The 23,923-nt window shown below is 42.0% G+C and overlaps 1 protein-coding gene across 4 annotated transcripts in view; it reads left to right on the top strand.

Annotated features, from left to right (window-relative positions):
* The window catches only part of atp8a1 (ATPase phospholipid transporting 8A1), a 160,562-nt gene that overhangs the window by 92,430 nt on the left and 44,209 nt on the right, over positions 1–23,923 (top strand). For all 4 annotated transcript variants that reach the window (XM_058396948.1, XM_058396945.1, XM_058396947.1 and 1 more), the window contains 7 exons: positions 3,728–3,810; positions 5,252–5,301; positions 5,435–5,504; positions 6,447–6,531; positions 6,899–7,038; positions 10,605–10,743; positions 14,587–14,651. In XM_058396948.1, the coding sequence (XP_058252931.1) occupies positions 3,728–3,810; positions 5,252–5,301; positions 5,435–5,504; positions 6,447–6,531; positions 6,899–7,038; positions 10,605–10,743; positions 14,587–14,651 (632 nt within the window). The remainder of the gene's footprint in view (positions 1–3,727; positions 3,811–5,251; positions 5,302–5,434; positions 5,505–6,446; positions 6,532–6,898; positions 7,039–10,604; positions 10,744–14,586; positions 14,652–23,923) is intronic.

The raw sequence follows: 23,923 nt of genomic DNA, 5'->3' as shown, positions 1-23,923 counted from the left end.
AAATGATCCAAAATTATTGGTAAATAAACAACCATGAATGACATCACAGCATTCACACAAGGAACACAACAAGTGAAACTCTCCATGCACCAGAATTAATCAACACGATAAATCAAAGCAATGTTAATAGTCAGGAAAATGTCCATCATTTTCAGTAATGCCATTAACGCCATCATTTCCTGTGTAAATTCAGCATCCTGTGTTTAGTGGAAAGCGGTAACGATCTCTATGATGACTTGCTACTTTGGATGAAAAGTGGCGGAGGCTACGAGTAAGCCGTTGTATTTCTTGGCTCGTGTTTTTCTGAATGCCGCTGTAATTTCCTGTCGCTTTCAGTAGACGCATCAGCATCTCTCCCAGACATCAGTATTAATGCTCCAAGCCCGGGTGGATGGATGCGGATGGGGGGAGGGGGTGTCTTTTCATGTTGCTTTGCAATCTATAATGCATTAAAGTGTGCATCTGCCAATAGAGCTCATGACTTGTTTAATTGATCACAATCTTTAAATGCTTCAGGTTATGTAGATTCATATGTAGAGTCATTATGTTCTTCTGTACATGCTCGTGATAAGGACAGAGCGTTTTCCGTGATCCGATTTGATTTCCTCGGCTTCAGGAGCGAGCGAGGCTCGCGTTATGAGCCGTATTATTCTCCCGACACGTAGGGTGAAAAGCAGCTTTAGCAGATTTAATATAGCCTTGTCTGTGGAGTGACTTTTCTATCCTAATGGATATTCTAGTCTTTATCAGATCCCATTTTGGAGAGGCTTTGATAAAGGTGGGCTCGGTAGCTTTCATTTCATTTAGTGTGAAATGAAATCCGGTGCCTTGTAAAACTATTCCAAACCCTTAAAAGTCTTCAGATTCTTCTGGATTATAAATGATACTTAGATACGTTTTTTTTCTTTTCTTCAAACCAGTATGCTCTTAACGTGAATGTTCAGCTTCTTCAGACCTAGCGCTTGATAGAGCCACATTGTGCTGCCGTGTTGATGGAGTGAAGATCCTCTCAGCTTTGCATGCTAATTTTTCACCTGTTCTTCCTAGCAGGTCAGTTCCAGGTTCTTCAGGTAGTTCAGATGTTTGTGGACCACAAGTTTGACAGACTGCCGCTGATTCTCACTGGGATTCAGATCTGGAAGAATCTTCATCTATTTTTGTTTGTTTTTAGCCACTCCTTCATTGCTGTAGCTTTGTGTTTGGGATTGTGTTTAGTGCTGGAGATTCTTCAAGGGGGGTTCAACGCAATTGCAAGCCTCTATATACACTATATTGCCAAAAGTATTTGCTCACCCATCCAAATAATCAGAATCAGGTGTTCCAATCACTTCCATGGCCACAGGTGTATAAAATCAAGCACCTAGGCATGCAGACTGTTTTTACAAACATTTGTGAAAGAATGGGTCGCTCTCAGGAGCTCAGTGAATTCCAGCGTGGAACTGTGATAGGATGCCACCTGTGCAACAAATCCAGTCGTGAAATTTCCTCGCTCCTAAATATTCCACAGTCAACTGTCAGCTGTATTATAAGAACGTGGAAGTGTTTGGGAACGACAGCAACTCAGCCACGAAGTGGTAGGCCACGCAAACTGACAGAGTGGGGTCAGCGGATGCTGAGGCACATAGTGTGAAGAGGTCGCCAACTTTCTGCAGAGTCAATCGCTACAGACCTCCAAACTTCATGTGGCCTTCAGATTAGCTCAAGAACAGTGCGCAGAGAGCTTCATGGAATGGGTTTCCATGGCCGAGCAGCTGCATCCAAGCCATACATCACCAAGTGCAATGCAAAGCGTGGGATGCAGTGGTGTAAAGCACGCCACCACTGGACTCTAGAGCAGTGGAGACGCGTTCTCTGGAGTGACGAATCGCGCTTCTCCATCTGGCAATCTGATGGACGAGTCTGGGTTTGGCGGTTGCCAGGAGAACGGTACTTGTCTGACTGCATTGTGCCAAGTGTAAAGTTTGGTGGAGGGGGGATTATGGTGTGGGGTTGTTTTTCAGGAGCTGGGCTTGGCCCCTTAGTTCCAGTGAAAGGAACTCTGAATGCTTCAGCATACCAAGACATTTTGGACAATTCCATGCTCCCAACTTTGTGGGAACAGTTTGGAGCTGGCCCCTTCCTCTTCCAACATGACTGTGCACCAGTGCACAAAGCAAGGTCCATAAAGACATGGATGACAGAGTCTGGTGTGGATGAACTTGACTGGCCTGCACAGAGTCCTGACCTCAACCCGATAGAACACCTTTGGGATGAATTAGAGCGGAGACTGAGAGCCAGGCCTTCTCGTCCAACATCAGTGTGTGACCTCACAAATGCACTTCTGGAAGAATGGTCAGAAATTCCCATAAACACACTCCTAAACCTTGTGGACAGCCTTCCCAGAAGAGTTGAAGCTGTTATAGCTGCAAAGGGTGGACCGACGTCATATTGAACCCTATGGATTAGGAATGGGATGTCACTTAAGTTCATATGCGAGTCAAGGCAGGTGAGCGAATATTTTTGGCAATATAGTGTATTTATGAAAAACATTTTCCGACCAGGTGAAGCACATTCGTGTAGCATATGGCGAGTAACCGGCTTCTTTCTTTTTTCCTTTGGGTGGTGGTAACTCAAGTGGTTAAGGCTCTGGGTTGTTGATTGGAAGATTGGCTTTAAGCCCCAGTACCACCAAGCTGCCACTGTTGGGCCCTTGAGCAAGGCCCTCAACCCTGCATCATGGCTGACCCTGCACTCTGACCTCAATCCTCAAAGGATGAGATATGCAAAGAAAGGATTTCACTGTATATGTGACAAATAAAGGCTACCATCAAAAAGATGTAGAAAGTGTAACTCTCTGCTCTAAAGCAAAATGTTGGTTGTTTTTGCTGGGTGCAGATCAGAGGCAAATGGCTTTGTTTTGTTTGGTTTTTGGTTAGCTTTGCCGTTCCACCACATATAATTAACTGTATCTCATTAAAGACGTTGGTTAGGGAACAAGAAGAGCTGAAAATGTACACTAAAAATTTTGTTTTAAAAAGAATTAAACGTTTCAGAAGTAAACCTAATCATCACAAAAATCATGACTTGATTAGTTAATTATTTAAATGTCACTAGTTAATAACGATAATTAGTATGTCTGGTGTTGATGTCCGGTGTCACCCGAATGAGGACGAGGTTCCCTTTTGAGTCTGGTTTCTTCCTCTTAGCATCTAAGGGAGTTTTTCCTCGCCAGGGTCGCCTCAGGCTTGCTCATTAGGGATCAATACAAATAAATTTAAATAGCTTTTTTGTCTAATATTAATTTTTGTTCTACTGAATTTATTTTCTGGGGTTTTTAAGAGGGTGCTACAGCATTACAGCTAGAGCAGTACTGATCTGTGGCTCAGTTTATCTACAAAAGAATGCTGCCACTTTGTTTTCGGGTTGATTTGCTGAAACAGTTACGACTTGGAATCAGGAAAAAGATGCGATTGCTTAGCATTTACATGATCGACACCAGGGTGCCACAGAGGCTCAGCTCTGGTTCACTGATCAGAAGGTTTGGGGTTCAGGCTCAGCTCTGCCAAGCTGTCACTGATGAGCAAGGCCCTTACCTTTCTCATAACCTTTCTCGCTGCGGTCTCTCCCAGCTTTCTAACAAGCAAAGATCTGCGAATAAAATTCACCGTGTCTTAATTTATACGTGACAAAAGGTTCACGTGAAGCTCCCGGATGCACTGATCATAGCTGCTGTCTTCCCACACCACAGATGAAGGAGCCCTGGTTCGTGCAGCACGCAACCTCGGCTTTGTTTTCTCTGCCAGGACGCCGGACAGCGTCATCATCGAGGCGGTGAGTGTGTGTGTGTGTGTGTGCGATACATGGCCAAAGCCAACAGCTTATCTCTCTCCTACTGTTGACTGTTACTGCACTTTCTGTTTGGCACACACACTTGATTAAAGCTATTATGTCATGCTAAAGGAACTGTCATAATAATGCACTTCTCTCGCGTTATAATGCCAGCAATGAGACGAGAAGATCGTTGTTTGTGAGAATGGATTCAGTCCAATCAGCTCTCGAATATCTACTGTGTGATATCTAATCTGTTAAATTTTCACATAAATCTCATCGGGATTGATTTTCTATAATAGCAGGTCTGGCTGTATTTATATTAAAGTTAACTGACTAGCCCTAATGGGTTTATCGTTGCTATAGTAACAGCTCGGTGCTGTTCGGGATAATCGGGGCAGCGTGCTGAGGTGCTTTGGGCAGCTGTTAGTCGTGTGGATGTGTCCAGTATGTGCCGATTTGAGCTCAATTGAATTAACAGGGCAGAGACGCACTGTGTGCCGTGTCCTGCTCCCGAGACGACACATTAGTGTCCACTCCACAACAACAGCACCATGAGAAGGGATCGTGTTCATCACAGCACAAGTTATAGTTATATATTGTATTTATTAATGGGTTTATTGAGGTATTTAAAGATTTTAGTGGTTTATGATGTAATTATTCTGAGCTGCACACAGAGTGAATATGACCCACGCTCAGCTTCATAAGAAATTCACTGGAACTTTTAGACTGAGATTCAGGTGAAATGTAAAGTTTTTGAAAACGTGACTCTTTTAATCAACGGAATGTGTATCTCTTTTCCTCTCTCTCTCTCTCTCTCTCTCTCTCTCTCTATCCCTTTTCCTTCCCCCTGTCTCTGTGTATCTCTTTTCCTCTCTCTCTCTCTCTCTCTCTCTCTCTCTATCCCTTTTCCTTCCCCCTGTCTCTGTGTATCTCTTTTCCTCTCTCTCTCTCTTTTTCTCTGTCTCATATTTTTTCTTTTCATCTCTCCTCTCTCTCTCTTGCTCTCTCCCTCTCTCTCTCTCTCTCTCTCATATTTTTTCTTTTCATCTCTCCCTCTCTCTCTCTCTCTCTCTCTCTCTCTATCCCTTTTCCTTCCCCCTGTCTGTTTCTCTCTCTCTCTCTCTCTCTCTCACTCTCTCTTTCTCTCTCTCATATTTTTTCTTTTCATCTCTCCTCTCTCTCTCTCTTGCTCTCTCTTGCTCTCTCCCTCTGTCTCTCTCTCTATCCCTTTTCCTTCCCCGTCTCTGTGTTTCTCTCTCTCTCTCACTCTCTCTTTATCTCTCTCATATTTTTTCTTTTCATCTCTCCTCTCTCTCTCTCTCTCTCTTGCTCTCTCTTGCTCTCTCCCTCTCTGTCTCTCTCTCTCTCTCCCTTTTCCTTCCCCCTGTCTCTGTGTATCTCTTTTCCCCCCTCTCTCTCTCTCTCTCTCTCTCTCTCTCAGCTTGGTCACGAAGAGAAATATGAACTGCTACATGTGTTGGAGTTTACAAGGTGTGTTGTATTCTCATGTGTTTATTCTGTTCATCATCCATAAACTGCACTTTTTTTGCATTCGGATAAAGATTTCCCCGTCATGACGATGATAGCGATGATGATGATGATGATGAGTTATTTTCTTCCACAGTGCCAGGAAGAGGATGTCTGTCATCATGCGCACTCCATCTGGAAAGATCCGGCTATACTGTAAAGGAGCTGTGAGTGTCTGTCTATCACCATGGCAACAGAGTGCTGCCAAACAGTGGAGGCCGTGGCAGCGGCGGCCTCCAACGCTTTCTTGAGCATCGTCTTTTAGGATGATTGGAGATCACACACAATAGAAACGGAGCTGTGTGTGTTTGCAGGAGACTTTGCAAACACATTACAGCTCACTGCTTTACAAACAGGAAGGAGTTTCTAAATCTGATAGAATCTGAATTTATTCTGGGGATAAGTATTGATTTATTATTGATGCACTGCTACAGCATGGTAGGAGAACACGCCAGATCCCGCCAAGTATTTCCCTCCAGGTTTAACCTGAAACTCGGGCATCAATACAGTATACCGGGTGTCTTGAGTGCCAAGAAACATAACTGTGGTCTAAAATAGAGTAAAAATTACTACTGAGGCACTGATCTGCCACATCGACGTGTTAAAGAAAGTCATGTCCAGCTGTTTTGACAGATGCTTCATCATCATCATTTCGCTGCCCAGATGAATCATTTGTTTCAGGTTTTCACTGAAGACAAAAATATCTCTTCTTCCAGAAAGATCTGCAAGTGCAAGGATTTGTAGCTTTTCGAAAAACAATGGAGATTTTGTCCGAACTGATCTGTACAGCAATGATTTTACCAAAGAAAAAGCCAGAATTTCATACTATATTTAGCCTTAACCCAGGTTTTTATCATTACTATGACCTAACTGGGGTAGATCCTGATCATTTAAGCTTGCATGCTTGTGCTAGAATGACGCTGGAGTATGGAGTGAAAACTCGTTCTAGGAGAAAGCAGCTTTTTAGACTGGCATAGATTCCTCTATATTGATTATTTACTGAAAGCCCAAATGTTTAACGCAGGACCGAATCCATGGCGTGGAATAGATGAGGGAGCTTGCAGTGTGAATCATCTTCCACATCTGACTTGATTTTCTGTCGTTCGTAGGACACGGTCATCTACGACCGTTTGGCAGACAGTTCCAGGTATAAGGATATTACACTGAAACATCTGGAGCAGTTTGCCACAGAGGGTGAGAACACACACACACACACACACACACACACACACAGACATGCAGCACACATTATATGACACAAATCTCCCATTTTACTGATGTAGGTTTGCAGCAGTCTAAATATTGCCATCATCCTTTGTGTCTTTGTGCCCCCTGGTGGCTGATTTGTACATTGCAGTCTATTAACTTCCACAAAGATTTGTCATTTTTAAATATTTTAAATACAAAATAGTGACTAAATCCCTAAATAAACGATTGTTCTCTCAGCCACATGGAAGCATTTAGACCATGAGTAATCCACACTGAATGTTAATAAGTTCAGCAGAGGTAGCTGTTCTGCACCACATGGCACGTGTACTAGTGGATGTTTTCGTTTTTCTAGGTTTGCGTACGCTGTGTTTTGCCGTGGCAGACATATCCGAGTCGTTGTACCAGCAGTGGCAGGAAGTCCATCATCGCGCCTGCACCTCTCTTCAGAACAGAGCTCTCAAAATGGAGGAAAGCTACGAGCTCATTGAGAAGGTCAGGACCATACACATACACACACACACACACACACACACACTATCTCTCTCTCTCTCTCTCTCTCTCTCTCAAGGTGGCTTTCTTCTCTTTCTGATCCAACACTGATCAAAGCTGTGAAGGCTTTCTGCGACAGAAATTGATCTGAAGGGTTTCATGGATCTCTTCAAGATGTTACAGCATCTCTACTGATTTAAGTTATTAATGCGTGTATATATTAATAATATTTAATATAACAAATGCAGATAAACTCTTTCAGAATCTGTTGGTCCAAACATGACGTGCTGCTTTGTTTCCTAATAATATTTGAAAAGCTTATGTGCCATTTTCACTATACGTATACGCTCACCAGGCATAACATTTATAACCACCTGGCTAATATTGTGTTGGTCCCCCTTTTGCTGCCAAAACAGCCCTGACCCGACGAGGCACGGACTTCACTAGATACCTGGAGGTGTGCTGTTGTATCTGGCACCAAGATGTTAGCAGCAGATCCTGCAAGTTTCAGGATTTAATGGATACTTTTGATAGATACTGACCACTGCAGACCGGGAACACCCCACAAGAGCTGCAGTTATGGATCCATCACAGTTTAGCCCTTGTCAAACTCGCTCAAATTCTTACGCTTGCCCATTTTTTCCTGCTTCTAACACATCAACGTTGAGGACGAAATGTTCACTTGCTGCTTAATACCGGTATATCTCACCCACTAACAGGTGCCATGATGAGGAGATGAACAGTGTTGTTCACTTCACCTGTCAGTGCTCGTAATGTTATGCCTGATCGGTGTTGATCATTATCTGCATTGTGCATGGGCTCGCATCCGTCTCACAGCTGAAATACTGGTTAAAAACACCACCAGTTTCTCTCAGATCTGCGGTAAGAAGATTCAGAAACAACAGGTGCTTGCCTTTAAAGACTAAAATATGCTAGTGGTTGAATTAGTAGCCTCCAATGTGACCAGCTTTATTCAGAATCTGGGGTGCCGTTAATTCACAGATGATGATGAGGAGGATGAAGATTAAGAGAAGGACTGTTTCGAGCACGAGTTACAGACATCTAGGCCTGATTTAAAGTTTTACACACCAGTGTATCAATCAAAATTGATCTCAGTTCTGCCAAGTTGCCACTGTTGGGCCCTTGAGCAAGGCCCTTAACCCTCTCTGCTCCAGGGGCGCCGTATCATGGCTGACCCTGCGCTCTGACCCCAACCTCCAAGGATGGGATATGCGAAGAAAGAATTTCACTGTGCTGTAATGTATATGTGACAAATAAAGGATGTTTCATTTCATTTCATTTCATTTCATTTCAATATCACTACAATCGATAACTTCTTGTTAGTTTTTAGCATCTGAACTTTTTTTTTCCTCACTAATATATCATTTTGATAGTTGGACAGTAGACGTTTATTTAAGTAAAAGACTTTTAATGGTCTTAAGAAGATCTTATAATGCAGAGAGCTGAATAGTATCTGTTAGAAACGTTATTTTCTACACAAAAAGCCACACATTAACGTTACCCTGGCCTGAGCAGATGGTCTGAGAGCTGTATAGAAAGTGTGATTTGGCTCTGAAGCGAAGATGTTGATTAAACTGTAGGCAATAGTGCACGCTCAGCACGGATAAACACTCCAAGCTGCTCTGATAGATGTTAATTCAGTCCACGATCAGTCTGCTGTGTATCTGCGGTGACAGGCGATATAGCTGTGCTTTAAATTAACACTTCTCTCAGCAAGGATGTCTCGCGTCCCATGTCTTATCGATTTCTGACAGTGAGGCTCGTTCCTGCAAGGAAGGCAATAGAGGAAGTGCAATTAACAACATTAGGATTGACCACTGTGTTATAGAGACTGGTCAGCAGGGGGCAGTAAGAGACACACTCTCTCTTTCTCGGTCTCACTCTCTGGCTCTCTCTCATCTACACACATTATATGGATGAGGTATGTATATATATATATATATGCTACGCAGTATGAGGGACACTAGAGTCGACACTGACGAGTCAGCAGGTCTGCTGGAGTAAAATCGATATCTTGATTGTTATAAGAAGTGATTGAGTCACAGGTTGGGATTCTGCTTCTGAAACAAGTGAACACAGATTTTTATTCTCAGTACAAAACATTCACTTTCACTAGATCCGCGTTCCTCCCTCCCACAGCTCCGTCTGCTCTCCAGGGTTCAGTCATAACTCTGGCTGCTTCGAAAAAATTGTGGTCGGTCAAAAGGCCAGGGGCTTCCTGAGAAAAACACTTCAAGCAGCCACACACCCTTCCACTCTCTCTCTCTCTCTCTCTCGCGCGCGCGCTCTCGCTCTCTGTCTCATACTCGCATGCAAGCAGCCAGGCGTCTGCGGTCAGAGCATGACTGTGATTCTCCTAAGCACTCGCTGCTCCTGTCTCTCTCCCGAATCCCACATCCTCACTCAGCTCGGAGTGTACGCTGGGTCAGCTGACCAGAGGAAAACACTCCTGCTGCTTCAGTCTGAGAAAGCGATCCTCTCTACACTCCCACTGCACCGCACTTTACGGGAAGGCCTTCCGTGATGCTATGACTGGGGAAAGTAAGCGGTTGTCCCGAATGTTAAAATTCTGATGTTAAATACGGAGATTCAGGGAGGGAGTTTCATCCAAATATTATGAAATGACAGGGAGAGCTTTGAGGTCGCCCTCTGAACATGACTGGACACGGCTATTTGGACACCGTTTCTTAAGAGAGATTTGTTGAGCTTGGATCGGGCTCAAATTTCAGAACCCAGTTGCACAGTGTTTCTCGATATGTTTAGCGTTTATTTAGTTTATCTTCTACCTTGAACATTTTTTCCCAGCTTGGCATGTTGAAGTAGTTCACGTTGTTGGCACCGAAGTCTACATTACAGCACGTGGGAGAGAGTGGATATGTGGTAAAGCAGCAGCATGATTCAAGCGAAATTTACTGCAACCGAAAGGAAGGTCAGACGTTTGGAAATCATTTACTCCGCCGCACAGAATGAACAAACCTGCGGGTTTGCCCAGCACTATTCTGGATGTAATTATGTCATTTTTAGTTGGATTTGACTGATATTTCTTATTACCCCTATTACGGCCCAAAGACACCTATTTGACAAAACTAGCTGCCACTTTGTCCTAATGTCCATGTCCATCTAAACGAGCGAAGAGTTTCTCTTTAAAAAGCTCAAATATCTTCACATCTCTCTCGTATTATTGTACTTGTCAAGAGACATGTAGTTTCCATGTGAGAGTCATTTTCTTATTGTACTTTGTTCCACCAAAACCTAAGGCCACTTTATTCATGTAAAAAATATATGTACATGTGTATACACACACACACACACACACACTTTTGTTGGCTCCAAACATCCGAGGGAGGGAAATTGGAATTAGAAGCGTCTGGTTTTATTCAGACGTTTGTAGTCATCTGATTTAGACGGGGACTATGCTTGGATTCAAACCTTGGTGCTAAGATTTGGAAAGATTCTGACTGCAGCCCACTCCTCACCTTCAACTACACACACACATATTAAGCGTAAGGTGAAATGACGTTAGTATTGTCCTCTGATCTTTGCTGTAGAACCTGCAGCTGCTCGGAGCCACTGCCATCGAGGACAAGCTGCAGGATCACGTCCCTGAGACTATCGAGACCCTGATGAAGGCCGACATTAAGATCTGGATCCTGACCGGAGACAAGCAGGAGACCGCCATCAATATAGGTGAGTAGTAGACAGGTCCAAGCGTGAGTACAGTCTTTCTTCCCGTCTCTCCTCCCTGCTCAGGGATGCAGCAAGTATCTGATTTCTTGTGTGAAGCGCTGATGTAACACACGTGACCCCTCCTCACTCCTTCCCTTCAGTCTCTGCGGCTCGGTCCTCTCTCTCAGATGTGGCTCGTATGATTAGTCTACACAGCGATCTGTTGTGAGTTTGGGCTTCAAACAGCTAGCAGGCCAGGAGCAGAGCCAAACAGAGTGTGCTCTGTGGCCACCTCGCAGCTCTGCCCTCAATCAGGCCTTTGTGCTGAGCAGCTGCAGAGTACGGCTCTCTGGAAGCGACACGGTGCAGAGCTCTCTCTCTTACAGCCACGCTGATCTGCACCACCGCGGGGTAAAAAACACCCACCTGAAGAGTTACTGCGCAGTTTGAACTTTTATAGCTGTAAATGACCCCGTAAACGTTGTAAATACCCAAGCTTCGGCTGAGACGCATTTGCTAAAACTTCAAAACTGGCACATTATTGTTGCTTTTTAAAAAATAAAATGAATCGGAAAACCCATGATGTGCTACAGATAAAGAAAGCCAGCATTTATCTAAAAGATGGATCCTTTTTGTTTCTCAAATATATCTTCATACACTACATACCAGAGGTTCCAGATGTACTCTCCTTAGCTGTTATAATAAGCTCCACTCTTTTGGAGCATGGCTGTGGATATTTGTTCATTCAGTCACAAGAGCATTGGTAAGATGATGATGAGTGAGGAGGTCAGTGTTCCAGTTCATCCCAATGGGGTTGAATTAGAGTCACAGTTCTGTGTAGGCCAGTCGAGTCTGTCCACTTCAGCCTCAACAGGTCTTCGTGGGCATCGTCATGCTGGAACAGTGTTTGAGCTTCTTAGTGCCAGTGAAGGGGAAATTGTATCGCTAGAACCTAGAGAGACATCCGATCCAAATGTTTGTTTAGGGAAGAAATACACGTAGGTGAGACGCAAAGATATTGTAGCCATGTAGCGTATCTCATCCACACGGAAAATATATCTATAAGCTCCTAAATCTGAAGCCAGAACAAACATGTTTGGTTTGTTAGAGCTTTGCATTTTCCTGGTTTCTGCTCTACTAATATTGTGTTATTATTTACATTTACGCCCTTATCCAGAGCGACTTTTTATTTTATACAACTGAGCAATTGATGGTTAAGGGCCTTGCTCAAGGGCCCAGCAGCTTGGCAGCTTGACTGACCTTGGATTTAAACATCCCTTTATTCGCATTATATCACATTATTTGTAACAGTATTGCGGTATTCTGAAGGAAAAGAGTCGAAGAGCGTTACCGAGTGATTAATGATCCAGAGCGTGATCAATTTAGCTAAGAAATAGCCAAATGGTAAAACCATGATTTTCGTTCTTTCCATCTCTATATTGAGAAATAACATTTTTAAACATGTAATTAAAATATTAATATATTTTTGTCCATTTAGTGGGTTCTGCCACCTAGAAAATAAAAAGTCATAACCACTGATTTAATTGGTGCAAATTAAAACTTCTGTTTCGATCAACTGGAAGGAAAAAAAAAACAGACAGAGAAACCGCTTACCGAAATACGGCCCAGACAGGAAAAGCTAGGACAGAGCAAAGTTCTCCATTCATCAGTGCTGATTGAACACCAGCAAACAGCACTAGCAGGAAAGTAAGTGATGTGTAAGTGTGTGTGTGAGGACAGATCCAACCAAAGCCAATGTAAGCAAGTGAGTGGACTCTAGGTGTTTTGCATCTGCTGTGTATTTGAGTCAGATTTCTGGCTTGGTGTGAATCGCTGTGCTCACTGAGTTTGACTGATTCTCTGTCCGAATCGAGTCGGGGGTGTTCTTGCTCTCCTTGCCTTGTAGGATTAATGGGAGCGTTTTGGAGAAAGCCACACGCTGGTCCGATGAGCGAGTGAGGCTGCCCTCTGCCTCGGATGGCCTGTTGCTCTTGGCCTGGGTGCCACTGTAGCCCTCTTAGACGAAAAAGTGCAAACAAACAGCCACAAGCCAAGCCAAACAGCCCTCTGTGGCCTCTAGTGCCCTGAAACGCCGCAACTTAGCCAGGCTGCTAATGCGACCATGGTGTGTAACCATAATTACGTTCCCTCTTCCTCCACTCAGACAAGGGCTATTCTGTGTCGCACAGGTAGCACTGAAAATCTCCGGGAAAGAGTGAGAGAAGGGTCAAAACACCGAGTCGTCGCTGGCAGGGTGAATATTCTCACAGTGCAAAACTACAGCACATTTAACAGCTTGACTCCAACAAACCAGTCACCAGGGGCTGAAAAGACAAAGCTTAAGATTTGTAATCAAATCTAGGTGAAAAGGTCATCTGTACAATCTTTAGGCCAGATTAAAGTTGACCTGTCTGAAAAAGCAAGCCGGTATTTCTGCATAATCTAATCTCCACCTCTCCTTCTGTTTTACTGTAACAGTCCCTAAGGGAGGCTCTATTGTCCCAACACACACAAACAAACTCACACTCCCGAACTCCATCTGCCCCCGAGGGATCTTCCTCTACACTAACAGAGACGTCACGCCGTATATCCACACCCAGACACGGATTCCTGCTCATAAAAACTCGTCACCCATATCCTGATGGATGCTCAAGGCAGCTTGTTGTAAAGGGAACGCTCAGCCTGCTGCATCTGGGCTCCTCATTAAAACATGATGTGCCTAGGTGTACATCTGGATCTCTGTTTATTTACCCAGTACACATCTGAATCAAACTGATTCACCTGTAAGAATTAGCATTACGTGTCACCTTTAGCATTTCTAACATTGTGTTTAGGATATTAGAGAAGTATACAAGTGTCTTAATACAGCATTTACTTCCAGTTGTGTTTAATTGTAAAATCAACTCCCTGATTGATTTTTCTCCTAATTACCTTTTCAGCGTTTCACATATAAAGATTTACATAATGAAAGTAACAGGAATCGAATATCAGGTTTATATATATTCTACTGTACACCGATCAGGCATAACATTATGACCCCCTGTCTAATATTGTGTTGGTCCCCCTTTTTGCTGCCAAAACAGCCCTGACCCGTCATGCACTGTGTATTCTGACACCCTTCTATCAGAACCAGCAGTAACTTCTTCAGCAATTTGAGCAACAGTAGCTCGTCTGTTGGATCGGATCACACGGGCCAATCTTTGCTCCCCACGTGCATCACTGGGCCTTGACCGCCCATGACCCTGTCAGCAGTTCACAACTGTTCCTTCCTTGGACCACTTTTGACAGATACTGACCACTGCAGAGCGGGAACACCCCACAAGAGCTGCAGTTTTGGAGATGCTCTGATCCAGTCGTCTAGCCATCACAATTTGGCCCTTTGTCAAACTCGCTCAAATCCTTACACTTGTCCATTTTTCCTGCTTCTAACACATCAACTTTGAGGACAAAATGTTCACATGCTGAATAATATAGACTAAAAGACTAAAGCGCTGCTGCATTGCTCTCTTTAGGTGGAGATTAATCGAGCATTAATAACTAGCAGGGGTTGTCGAAAGGGATGGGTGGTAATGTAGGAAACTGTTAATCACAATGAACAAGTTTTTTAATTGAAACATTCATTATGATTAACAGATTCCTATTATTATTATTATTATTATTATTAATTAATTTATTTATGTATTTATTTTTATTCATTTATTTTGTTATTTATTTAATTATTTCATACGGTGGTGTTCATCACACTCTCCATTGCAAGCTTCCTCTGCACTGCTTGTGGTTATGTAACTGTGGTTGCTGACCTTAAGCTCGCAGTATTGTTGAAGGTCTCAAGTGTTTGACATGTGTTTTCTCTCTCTTTTATAGGACACTCCTGCAAGCTCCTCACCAAGAACATGGGCCTGCTGGTGATTAATGAGGAGACTCTGGATGTAAGTCTGAGTAACGTGTGCTGTTTATAGTGCGAGCTGCAGTGGGAATCGCAGTCTGTTACAGTTCAGTGCACGAAAAGATGGAAGCAATTGACAACCGGCTGGGGTTCGGACCTTCGTGACCCAGTTCTGAGCCACACAAGTTACATATCGCTGTAGGATAATTTAATGTCCCAGATGGGCTTTTGGTCTGAGGTTCCTCATCTGTCTCTCTCTTTTCGTGTCTGTGCTGCTGCTGTGCTGCTTCTCCCTTTCCTTCTATCTCTGCCTTGTTTCTTGTAGTTCACATCCCCAGCATCCTCTGGTTTTACGCCTCAGGTGGAGTTTCATACGCGTCTGCCGAGAGCGAGACGTGCAAAGCGAGAGCCAGGGGAAATGCTAATGATGGAGCGGTAGGGTAGGGATGGATGGACGGACGGATGGATGGAACAGTACAGGCGGCTCAGGAGGCGCGAGTTCACATCCACAGCGCTTTATCATCCACACATGCTCACACACATGTAGATCATTCAGCAAAAATGTTGTCTGCTGCCCATCACGGTAAAGAGCCTGCTGCTGCTTTGGAGAGGAAACATTAAACACATGCACATGCTCACACTCTCACACACACATGTGCACAAAGGTCAGGCTGCCCTACAGGGAGGGCCTTGTCTGTTGTCTGTGCATGTTAAGGTCTCGCAGTCCAAGTGGAGGCCAGCATCTCACATACACACTCTCTGAGATGTGTAGAGTGTGGGCGGGTCCTGAGTGATGACAGACGGCTCTCCGTCTGTCAAACAGTCGTTTACCGTGATGGATGGAGTGAGGAAGAGAAAAAGAGGAGAGAGTAGTGGAAAGTCTTTGAGCGACTTCATGGTTTTCTCGCCGCAGTTAAAGCAAACACGCAGGAATTTTGGGGGTGAGCCGTCACTAGGGACCTGAAAGCTCTCATCGCACGACGTTGCGTACATCAGCGACACAACACTCCTTCTTCCAACACCGTTTAATAATTAAAAACAAAGCACATTTAAAATAAAAAAAGTGTGTGATATCTGTGACTTAAATCTGGCACCAACATCCGTGCCACGGTTCGAGTGTTTCTGCTGAATCTCCTGGAATTTATGAAAACATAGTGTGAGCGACAGATCTGGGGGTGAAATCGCCTCGTTGATGAGAGCAGTGACTGTTAGGATAGATAGATAGATAGATAGATAGATAGATAGATAGATAGATAGATAGATAGATAGATAGATAGATAGATAGATAGATAGATAGATAGATAGATAGATAGATAGATCGTATTGTTTATTGATCAAGGAATAATCAGTGTGCTGTTAAAGGAAAACAATCAATGAAGTGATGCCGAACGTGATTATTTTCCAATAATAGCACACATTAGCCGCGATATATAATTCTAGTTCCTGTTACTTGCACATTGTAGCAGATATCTACAATCACACCCCCTTTCCCCCCCTCCCCTTCTCTCTTAATGTTGAGACACACACACAAAAAGAAAAGCTTATCATGTCCTGAAGTCTTGCCTGACACCGGAGACTCCTTTTATAAATATTATAATAAATCTCCTTATAGAAAGCTGCACCACATCAATGATGAAGTATTTTATTAGCCTGCGTTTATTCTGGCGTGTCTGCCAGGCATATCAGCGAGTGGTTTCTATAGAAACGGTGACGTCTCATAGAACCAGCGCATTAATATAAACCTGCGATTTGAGTTGCACTTGGCACTGCTGTCAGATTTGATGTAATAGGAGATGAATTATCGTCGTCTGACAGTCGTCTTCTTTTTTCTTTTTTTTTCCTGAACGTAATGACATTGCTGCTAATTATAGTCCCTGCTGGACCGAATTAACCGGGAGAGTTACAGATTTATTAAGCATTAAGCAATTAACAAGCGACTGGATTGAGTAGAGATGCTGATTATTGCATTAGGTCACTGGTAATGATTGTTTTGGACAAAATCAGCTGCGAGAGGATTGGTTTTGTGCGCTTGGTCTAGCCTGGACAGAACGGATGAGATGCTGTGTCAGCAGGACATGGATAGATGGATGGATGGATGGATGGACAGATAGATGGATACATGGATGGATACATGGATGGATGGATGGATACATAGACAGATAGATGGATACATAGACAGTTAGATGGATACATAGACAGATAAGATGGATACATAGACAGATAAGATGGATACATAGATAGATGAATACATAGACAGATAAGATGGATACATAGATAGATGAATACATAGACAGATAAGATGAATACATAGACAGATAAGATGGATACATAGACAGATAAGATGGATACACAGACAGATAAGATGGATACACAGATAAGATGGATACATAGATAGATGGATACATAGACAGATAAGATGAATACATAGACAGATAAGATGAATACATAGACAGATAAGATGGATACATAGATAGATGAATACATAGACAGATAAGATGGATACATAGATGAATACATAGACAGATAAGATGAATACATAGACAGATAAGATGGATACATAGATAGATGAATACATAGACAGATAAGATGGATACATAGATAGATGAATACATAGACAGATAAGATGGATACATAGATAGATGAATACATAGACAGATAAGATGGATACATAGATAGATGAATACATAGACAGATAAGATGAATACATAGACAGATAAGATGGATGGATGGATACATAAATAGATGGATACATAGACAGATAAGATGGATGGATGGATGGATGGATACATAAATAGATGGATGGATACATAGATAGATGAATACATAGACAGATAAGATGGATGGATGGATGGATACATAAATAGATGGATACATAGACAGATAAGATGAATACATAGACAGATAAGATGGATGGATACATAAATAGATGAATACATAGACAGATAAGATGAATACATAGACAGATAAGATGGATACATAGATACGATGGATGGATGGATACATAAATAGATGGATACATTGACAGATAAGATGGATGGATGGATACATAGATAGATGGATACATAGATAAGATGGATGGATGGATACATAAATAGATGAATACATAGACAGATAAGATGGATGGATGGATACATAAATAGATGAATACATAGACAGATAAGATGAATACATAGACAGATAAGATGGATGGATGGATGGATACATAAATAGATGAATACATAGACAGATAAGATGAATACATAGACAGATAAGATGGATGGATGGATGGATGGATGGATGGATGGATACATAGATGGATACATAGACAGATAAGATGAATACATAGACAGATAAGATCGATGGACAGATAAGATGGATGGATGGATGGATACATAGATGGATACATAGACAGATAAGATGAATACATAGACAGATAAGATGGATGGATGGATACATAAATAGATGGATACATAGACAGATAAGATGGATGGATGGATGGATACATAGATGAATACATAGACAGATAAGATGAATACATAGACAAGATCGATGGACAGATAAGATGGATGGATGGATGGATGGATGGATACATAGATGGATACATAGACAGATAAGATGAATACATAGACAGATAAGATGGATGGATGGATACATAAATAGATGGATACATAGACAGATAAGATGGATGGATGGATGGATACATAGATGAATACATAGACAGATAAGATGAATACATAGACAGATAAGATCGATGGACAGATAAGATGGATGGATGGATGGATGGATGGATACATAGATGGATACATAGACAGATAAGATGAATACATAGACAGATAAGATGGATGGATGGATGGATACATAAATAGATGGATACATTGACAGATAAGATGGATGGATGGATACATAAATAGATGAATACATAGACAGATAAGATGAATACATAGACAGATAAGATGGATGGATGGATACATAAATAGATGAATACATAGACAGATAAGATGAATACATAGACAGATAAGATGGATGGACAGATAAGATGGATGGATGGATGGATACATAGATGGATACATAGACAGATAAGATGAATACATAGACAGATAAGATGAATACATAGACAGATAAGATCGATGGACAGATAAGATGGATGGATGGATGGATGGATACATAGATGGATACATAGACAGATAAGATGAATACATAGACAGATAAGATGGATGGATGGATACATAAATAGATGGATACATAGACAGATAAGATGGATGGATGGATGGATACATAGATGATACATAGACAGATAAGATGAATACATAGACAAGATCGATGGACAGATAAGATGGATGGATGGATGGATGGATGGATACATAGATGGATACATAGACAGATAAGATGAATACATAGACAGATAAGATGGATGGATGGATACATAAATAGATGGATACATAGACAGATAAGATGGATGGATGGATGGATGGATACATAGATGATACATAGACAGATAAGATGAATACATAGACAAGATCGATGGACAGATAAGATGGATGGATGGATGGATGGATACATAGATGGATACATAGACAGATAAGATGAATACATAGACAGATAAGATGGATGGATGGATACATAAATAGATGGATACATAGACAGATAAGATGGATGGATACATAGATGGATACATAGACAGATAAGATGGATGGATGGATGGATACATAGATGGATACATAGACAGATAAGATGGATACATAGACAGATAATGGATGGATAGATAGATAGATGGATGGATGGATAGACGGATACATGGATACATGCACAGATAGATGGATAGATACATGGATGGTTGGATAGATACATGGATGGTTGGATAGATAGATAGATAGATAGATAGATAGATAGATAGATAGATAGATAGATAGATAGATAAACAGTCTGCTGTATAAAAGACACGATTAAAGCAGCCAGCAACTGATGCAGTAAAATAAAAGAGCGGCACTGACGACACAAGTGACAGGAAAAATGTACAGAATGAAAGGAAGTGTATTTGATTAGTGTTTATAAGAAAATGAAAGAATAATTATAACAGATGTATGCCAGGTATTTTTTGCAGCACTGGGCTCTTTTTACATTTTGCACAAATTCTTGTGGCTTTTAAATGTTTATTTTTTTCCTCTCTGGCATTTTTGTAAATAATTACATTTTTATGTGGTATGGTAACAAAAATAGAGCTATAATATAAACTAAAAAAAAGTAGAGCTAAAATATAAACGGTGCTCTCAAAAATAATAATAATATATTTTTTTAAAAATGGAAACTGAATAATAATTATTGTATTATTTTTATTTCTTTATTATTATTATTTTATTTTTTTAATTAATAATTCATCTTGATTAGAAATTTAATACTCAAATATCTTTTGTATGTATAGAATCCTGCATAACAGACTCTTCTTCCTTCACAACGTCGCCCTGACATGCGGTGAACCTGAGTAACCCAACAAACCATCCTCAACCTGGCAACACCCTGCACCGGCTTTAACACAGCGCTGGCACGAACAGCCTTTGAGAAAACTCGTCTATAATGTAACATCTGGAGCGCATTAGCCTGCCCAAGTTCCATTAAACGCCGAATTGAAGGCGATCTGCTTTAACTAATCATTAGCTGCTTAATAATTTAACTTAGCATCCGAGGCACAGTGTAGACTTGCGTGAGATTAATAATCGAGCCTCGGTGACACACAGAAGAAGAAATAATAAAAACATCTGTAATATTACTGGTTCTGTTCTTTTAGCCGTTTTCTCTGATTTCTTTTTTTCCCCCTTTTCTGGTTTGACATCATTAAATACAGAGCCTCGCATTAAGAATCCAGCGCTTTGAACTTTTATACCTTCTGTCGTGTTACAACCTGGAAATGAAGTGGATTTATTTGGGATTATATGTCATGGATAGACACAGAATTCACCGCGTTACTGGGGAAACTAGTTCTGGTGCTGTCTTTGCTATTAGAAGGTTTTGTCTTAAGGCTAATTGTATCAGATGTACGTCAGATAGCGCTCTGCTATCCAAAGCAACCTGTAAGATACTCGTCTGTGTGTGTGCGTGTGTGTGTGTTCATGTGATTCCTTCTGGCTCATGAATACAGAGGCTTATAGCCACAACTAAGAGCTATTTCTTTTTATTATTTTTATATTAAAGGAAGGGAAGGCGTGTAGGCGGCTGGTTGTTTTGACTACTTTGCCTTAGGCTGATTATTGTGGTATTGGACTTTAGCGGTGATTTCAAGGCAGAATTGATTCCTGAGATGGAAATTTGTGAACTTTTTTGTGCGTGAGAGAAATCTGAAGTGTCTTAAAACCGGAGCTTGTTGCAATACTTCTGCACATACCGTGTGGTTTGGGAGAGTGGGCTTCATGGCATATTTCAGACCCGCAGAAAACACACTGCTTTTGTTCACTTCCAACCAGCTGTGTCACAGACAAAACTTTTTTTTTTTTTTTTTTTTTTTTTGCCTAAGTATATTTTTTCTGTGCTTCACCACAAAACTATGCTCAGAAAGGAAATGAATCAATAATTAAGGTGTTAACTCTGAAGGAGCGGATATGTGGGAATAGTACAGAGGAACTGGAAAAAGAGACACACTGGACATCAAAGGGCTTCCTCGTCGGTCATCCCGGAACACTCGACAGTGCTGAACCTGGGCTAATGGAGAGGAGAAAGCGGGAAGTGTGAGCTTTTTAGCGCCTTTCTACTTTACTGCCCACGTCCAAGCGGACAGCTCAAGCCGTCGGGCTCTGTGTATAACGCCATGTTTCAAGCACTCGAGGCCAGCTGTCTCACTCAAGTAGCCACATCCTGTAGAACACCTTTTCACCATGACTCTGGAGAGACCCACGACTGGAGCGCTGTCGCATAACGGATGCCTTCCATACACTAATCCAAACACACTTTAGTTGCAGTCAGAGTTCACCCAGGCAGACAAACACAGCAGGCAGGCAGCATCGGGGTGTACTGGGATCACACACACACACAATGTGGTGAAACCTATTTAGAGTGCACTCCTAATGGAAACACTGTTTAATCAGAATGTTTATCAGCCTTCATCACTGCAGTTATCTCGTAATGATCTTTATACTTTGTCTCAGCATTTGCACTGGGGTATGTCTGACATCTCTATTCTGTTAAACCTAACACACACACACAGAGTGTTTTATGGCTCTCAGTAGGGATGGCCACGCTCTTGTAGAGAAGTCCTCACAGCTGCACAAGTCACTGACTCAATCTTCTCTCTCTCTCTCTCTCTCTCTCTGTGAAACTCGAAGCTCCTCTCTGCAAATATTTCCTTTGAGCTTGGGTTTCAGCGCTTGTTATGCCAGCAGAGGTTTGGTGGGTCCCCAAGGTGCAATCTCCCTGCCTTAAGGCATCTGCTCCTCAGCACACGCGTTCCCTCCAGTCCTATTCCGAGCCGCTTTGTGAGCAGGGATGTCTGCTGAAGCCGTTAGATGAAACGCTGTTATTGGTGGCTCTCACATCAGCCCAGCTAGACAATATAACCGTCAGGATGCAGTTTCTCACGTCAGTGCTTTGGTGCACGTTAACACGCACACGTGACCGTCGACCTTGCAGAGTGTTACGGACCCAGCGGGACGAGGGCTGACATCGTTCAGAGCAAGTTTTTCAGTGGGGTCTTTTATCTAGATGACACCAGAAGATTAGGTGTTGAATTTCTTTAACCTCCCTTTGTGTAGTAGACTCCTTAAAATTCAGAACAGCTTTAATGCCTGAAAGCTTCAGCTCTGATAAACGGGTGCCTTTTTGTTGTTGATCATCGACGAAATATACGGTGAACTTTTTAATGCGTTTAAATACTAGCCTCTGTACCTGCACATGGCTATAGCCATGTGATTTTGCTTCTGTTTAATTCTATTATGGTGTAGTTTTCTAAGGAAACTGGCTTGCGGGTTGTTTCTTGCTTCTTGGAAATCCTTCTACAGTTCTGTGATATTTGATATGGTTTGGAAATCTGTCTTTTCTGATCTATTGGTACAGTCATAGAGAGGAATTAAATGTGTCTTTGGAGCCAGATTGATGTTAAAAATGATAGGAAGTCTACGTAACACATACACACCTGTTTATATCACTCAAAGTGACATTTTATCCCAAAAGCTTTACTCATATTTGCGTATATTAATATTCCTTGTCATTGATATTTAACTAGTTTTACAAATCCAATATCTGCGTCTTTTGCAGCTACTGCTCACATGCAGAGTAACACACTTTAAAGGAAAGCGATATCTGCCATCTTCCACATACACGAGATCACCGATGCCCACGATTGGCTAGTCACTGTGATTGACAGGGGAGAGAGAGAATGCCACGCCTCTAATACACAAGCAGTTTTGCTGACTTTTCTCCTGGTCATGAATAGCTGAGGCATCGTCAGGAGTCCAGCACACAAATCTCCAGACATTAGGATGAAAGCTTTACAGTTACTGCAGCTGGAAATCTTGTGTATTATCACTAATCTTTTCCGAAGGTTTTTGTTAAGCCATACGTAGGAGTGGCTACCACCATGTGACAAAGATGTTTGTTAAACATGGCGGTAATATATGCTTTGATAAACTATGCCACTAAACATAGAGCATTCAACTTTCAATCTTTTTCCCTATTGAATTCTCATTAATTATGAACAATCTGAGAGAAATCAGTTTTGACAGCCCTTTTACACACATTTTCGTCATTCAGTGTAAATGTCAAACATTATTTCAGATGTGGTGGGAAGTGACCGGGATCATTAATATGACCCAGGTCAGAATCTCTCTCCCACTCTCTCTTGCTCTCTCTCTCTCGCTCTCTTCCCCTTTTCCTATCTTTCCCCTTCTGTTATTCTCAATCGCAAATGCACTGTTCTATCAGATCTCAGTTTTGGTTTCTTATCAGTTCTCATGATGGGCTGCAATTTCGGAGTGGCCCATCCTTCCAGCATAAAGGAAACAGGAATCATGTGACCTCTTTAGGGGAATTAAGTGAAGTGCATTTCTGTTCCTAAACCAAACACAGAGCTATCCTCCAGGCTACCCAAAGCCCTTACAATAACACGTTTCTGCTTCAAGGCATATTCCCCGCTAAAAATCTTTTCTGATATTCAAACCCTTCACCATCATTGGTGGGGTCATGGTGAGGATGCTGATTTTTTTGGGGAGTGGGGGGGGATTTTTTCAGAGCAGTCAGCTCTGATTAAAATCTTCCAGGCGGAAACAGTGCACAGAATTATTCCTGGCTCCTGATTTGAGCGCGTTCATCTGGGGGAGGCCATTCTTGGAAAAACAAGCTTTCTACTCAGACCGT

The sequence above is a fragment of the Hemibagrus wyckioides genome, linkage group LG08, assembly GCF_019097595.1.
Source record: "Hemibagrus wyckioides isolate EC202008001 linkage group LG08, SWU_Hwy_1.0, whole genome shotgun sequence".
Taxonomy (NCBI): domain Eukaryota; kingdom Metazoa; phylum Chordata; class Actinopteri; order Siluriformes; family Bagridae; genus Hemibagrus; species Hemibagrus wyckioides.
The sequence above is the reverse complement of the archived record's forward strand: the minus strand, read 5'-3'. Positions and strand labels throughout refer to the sequence as shown.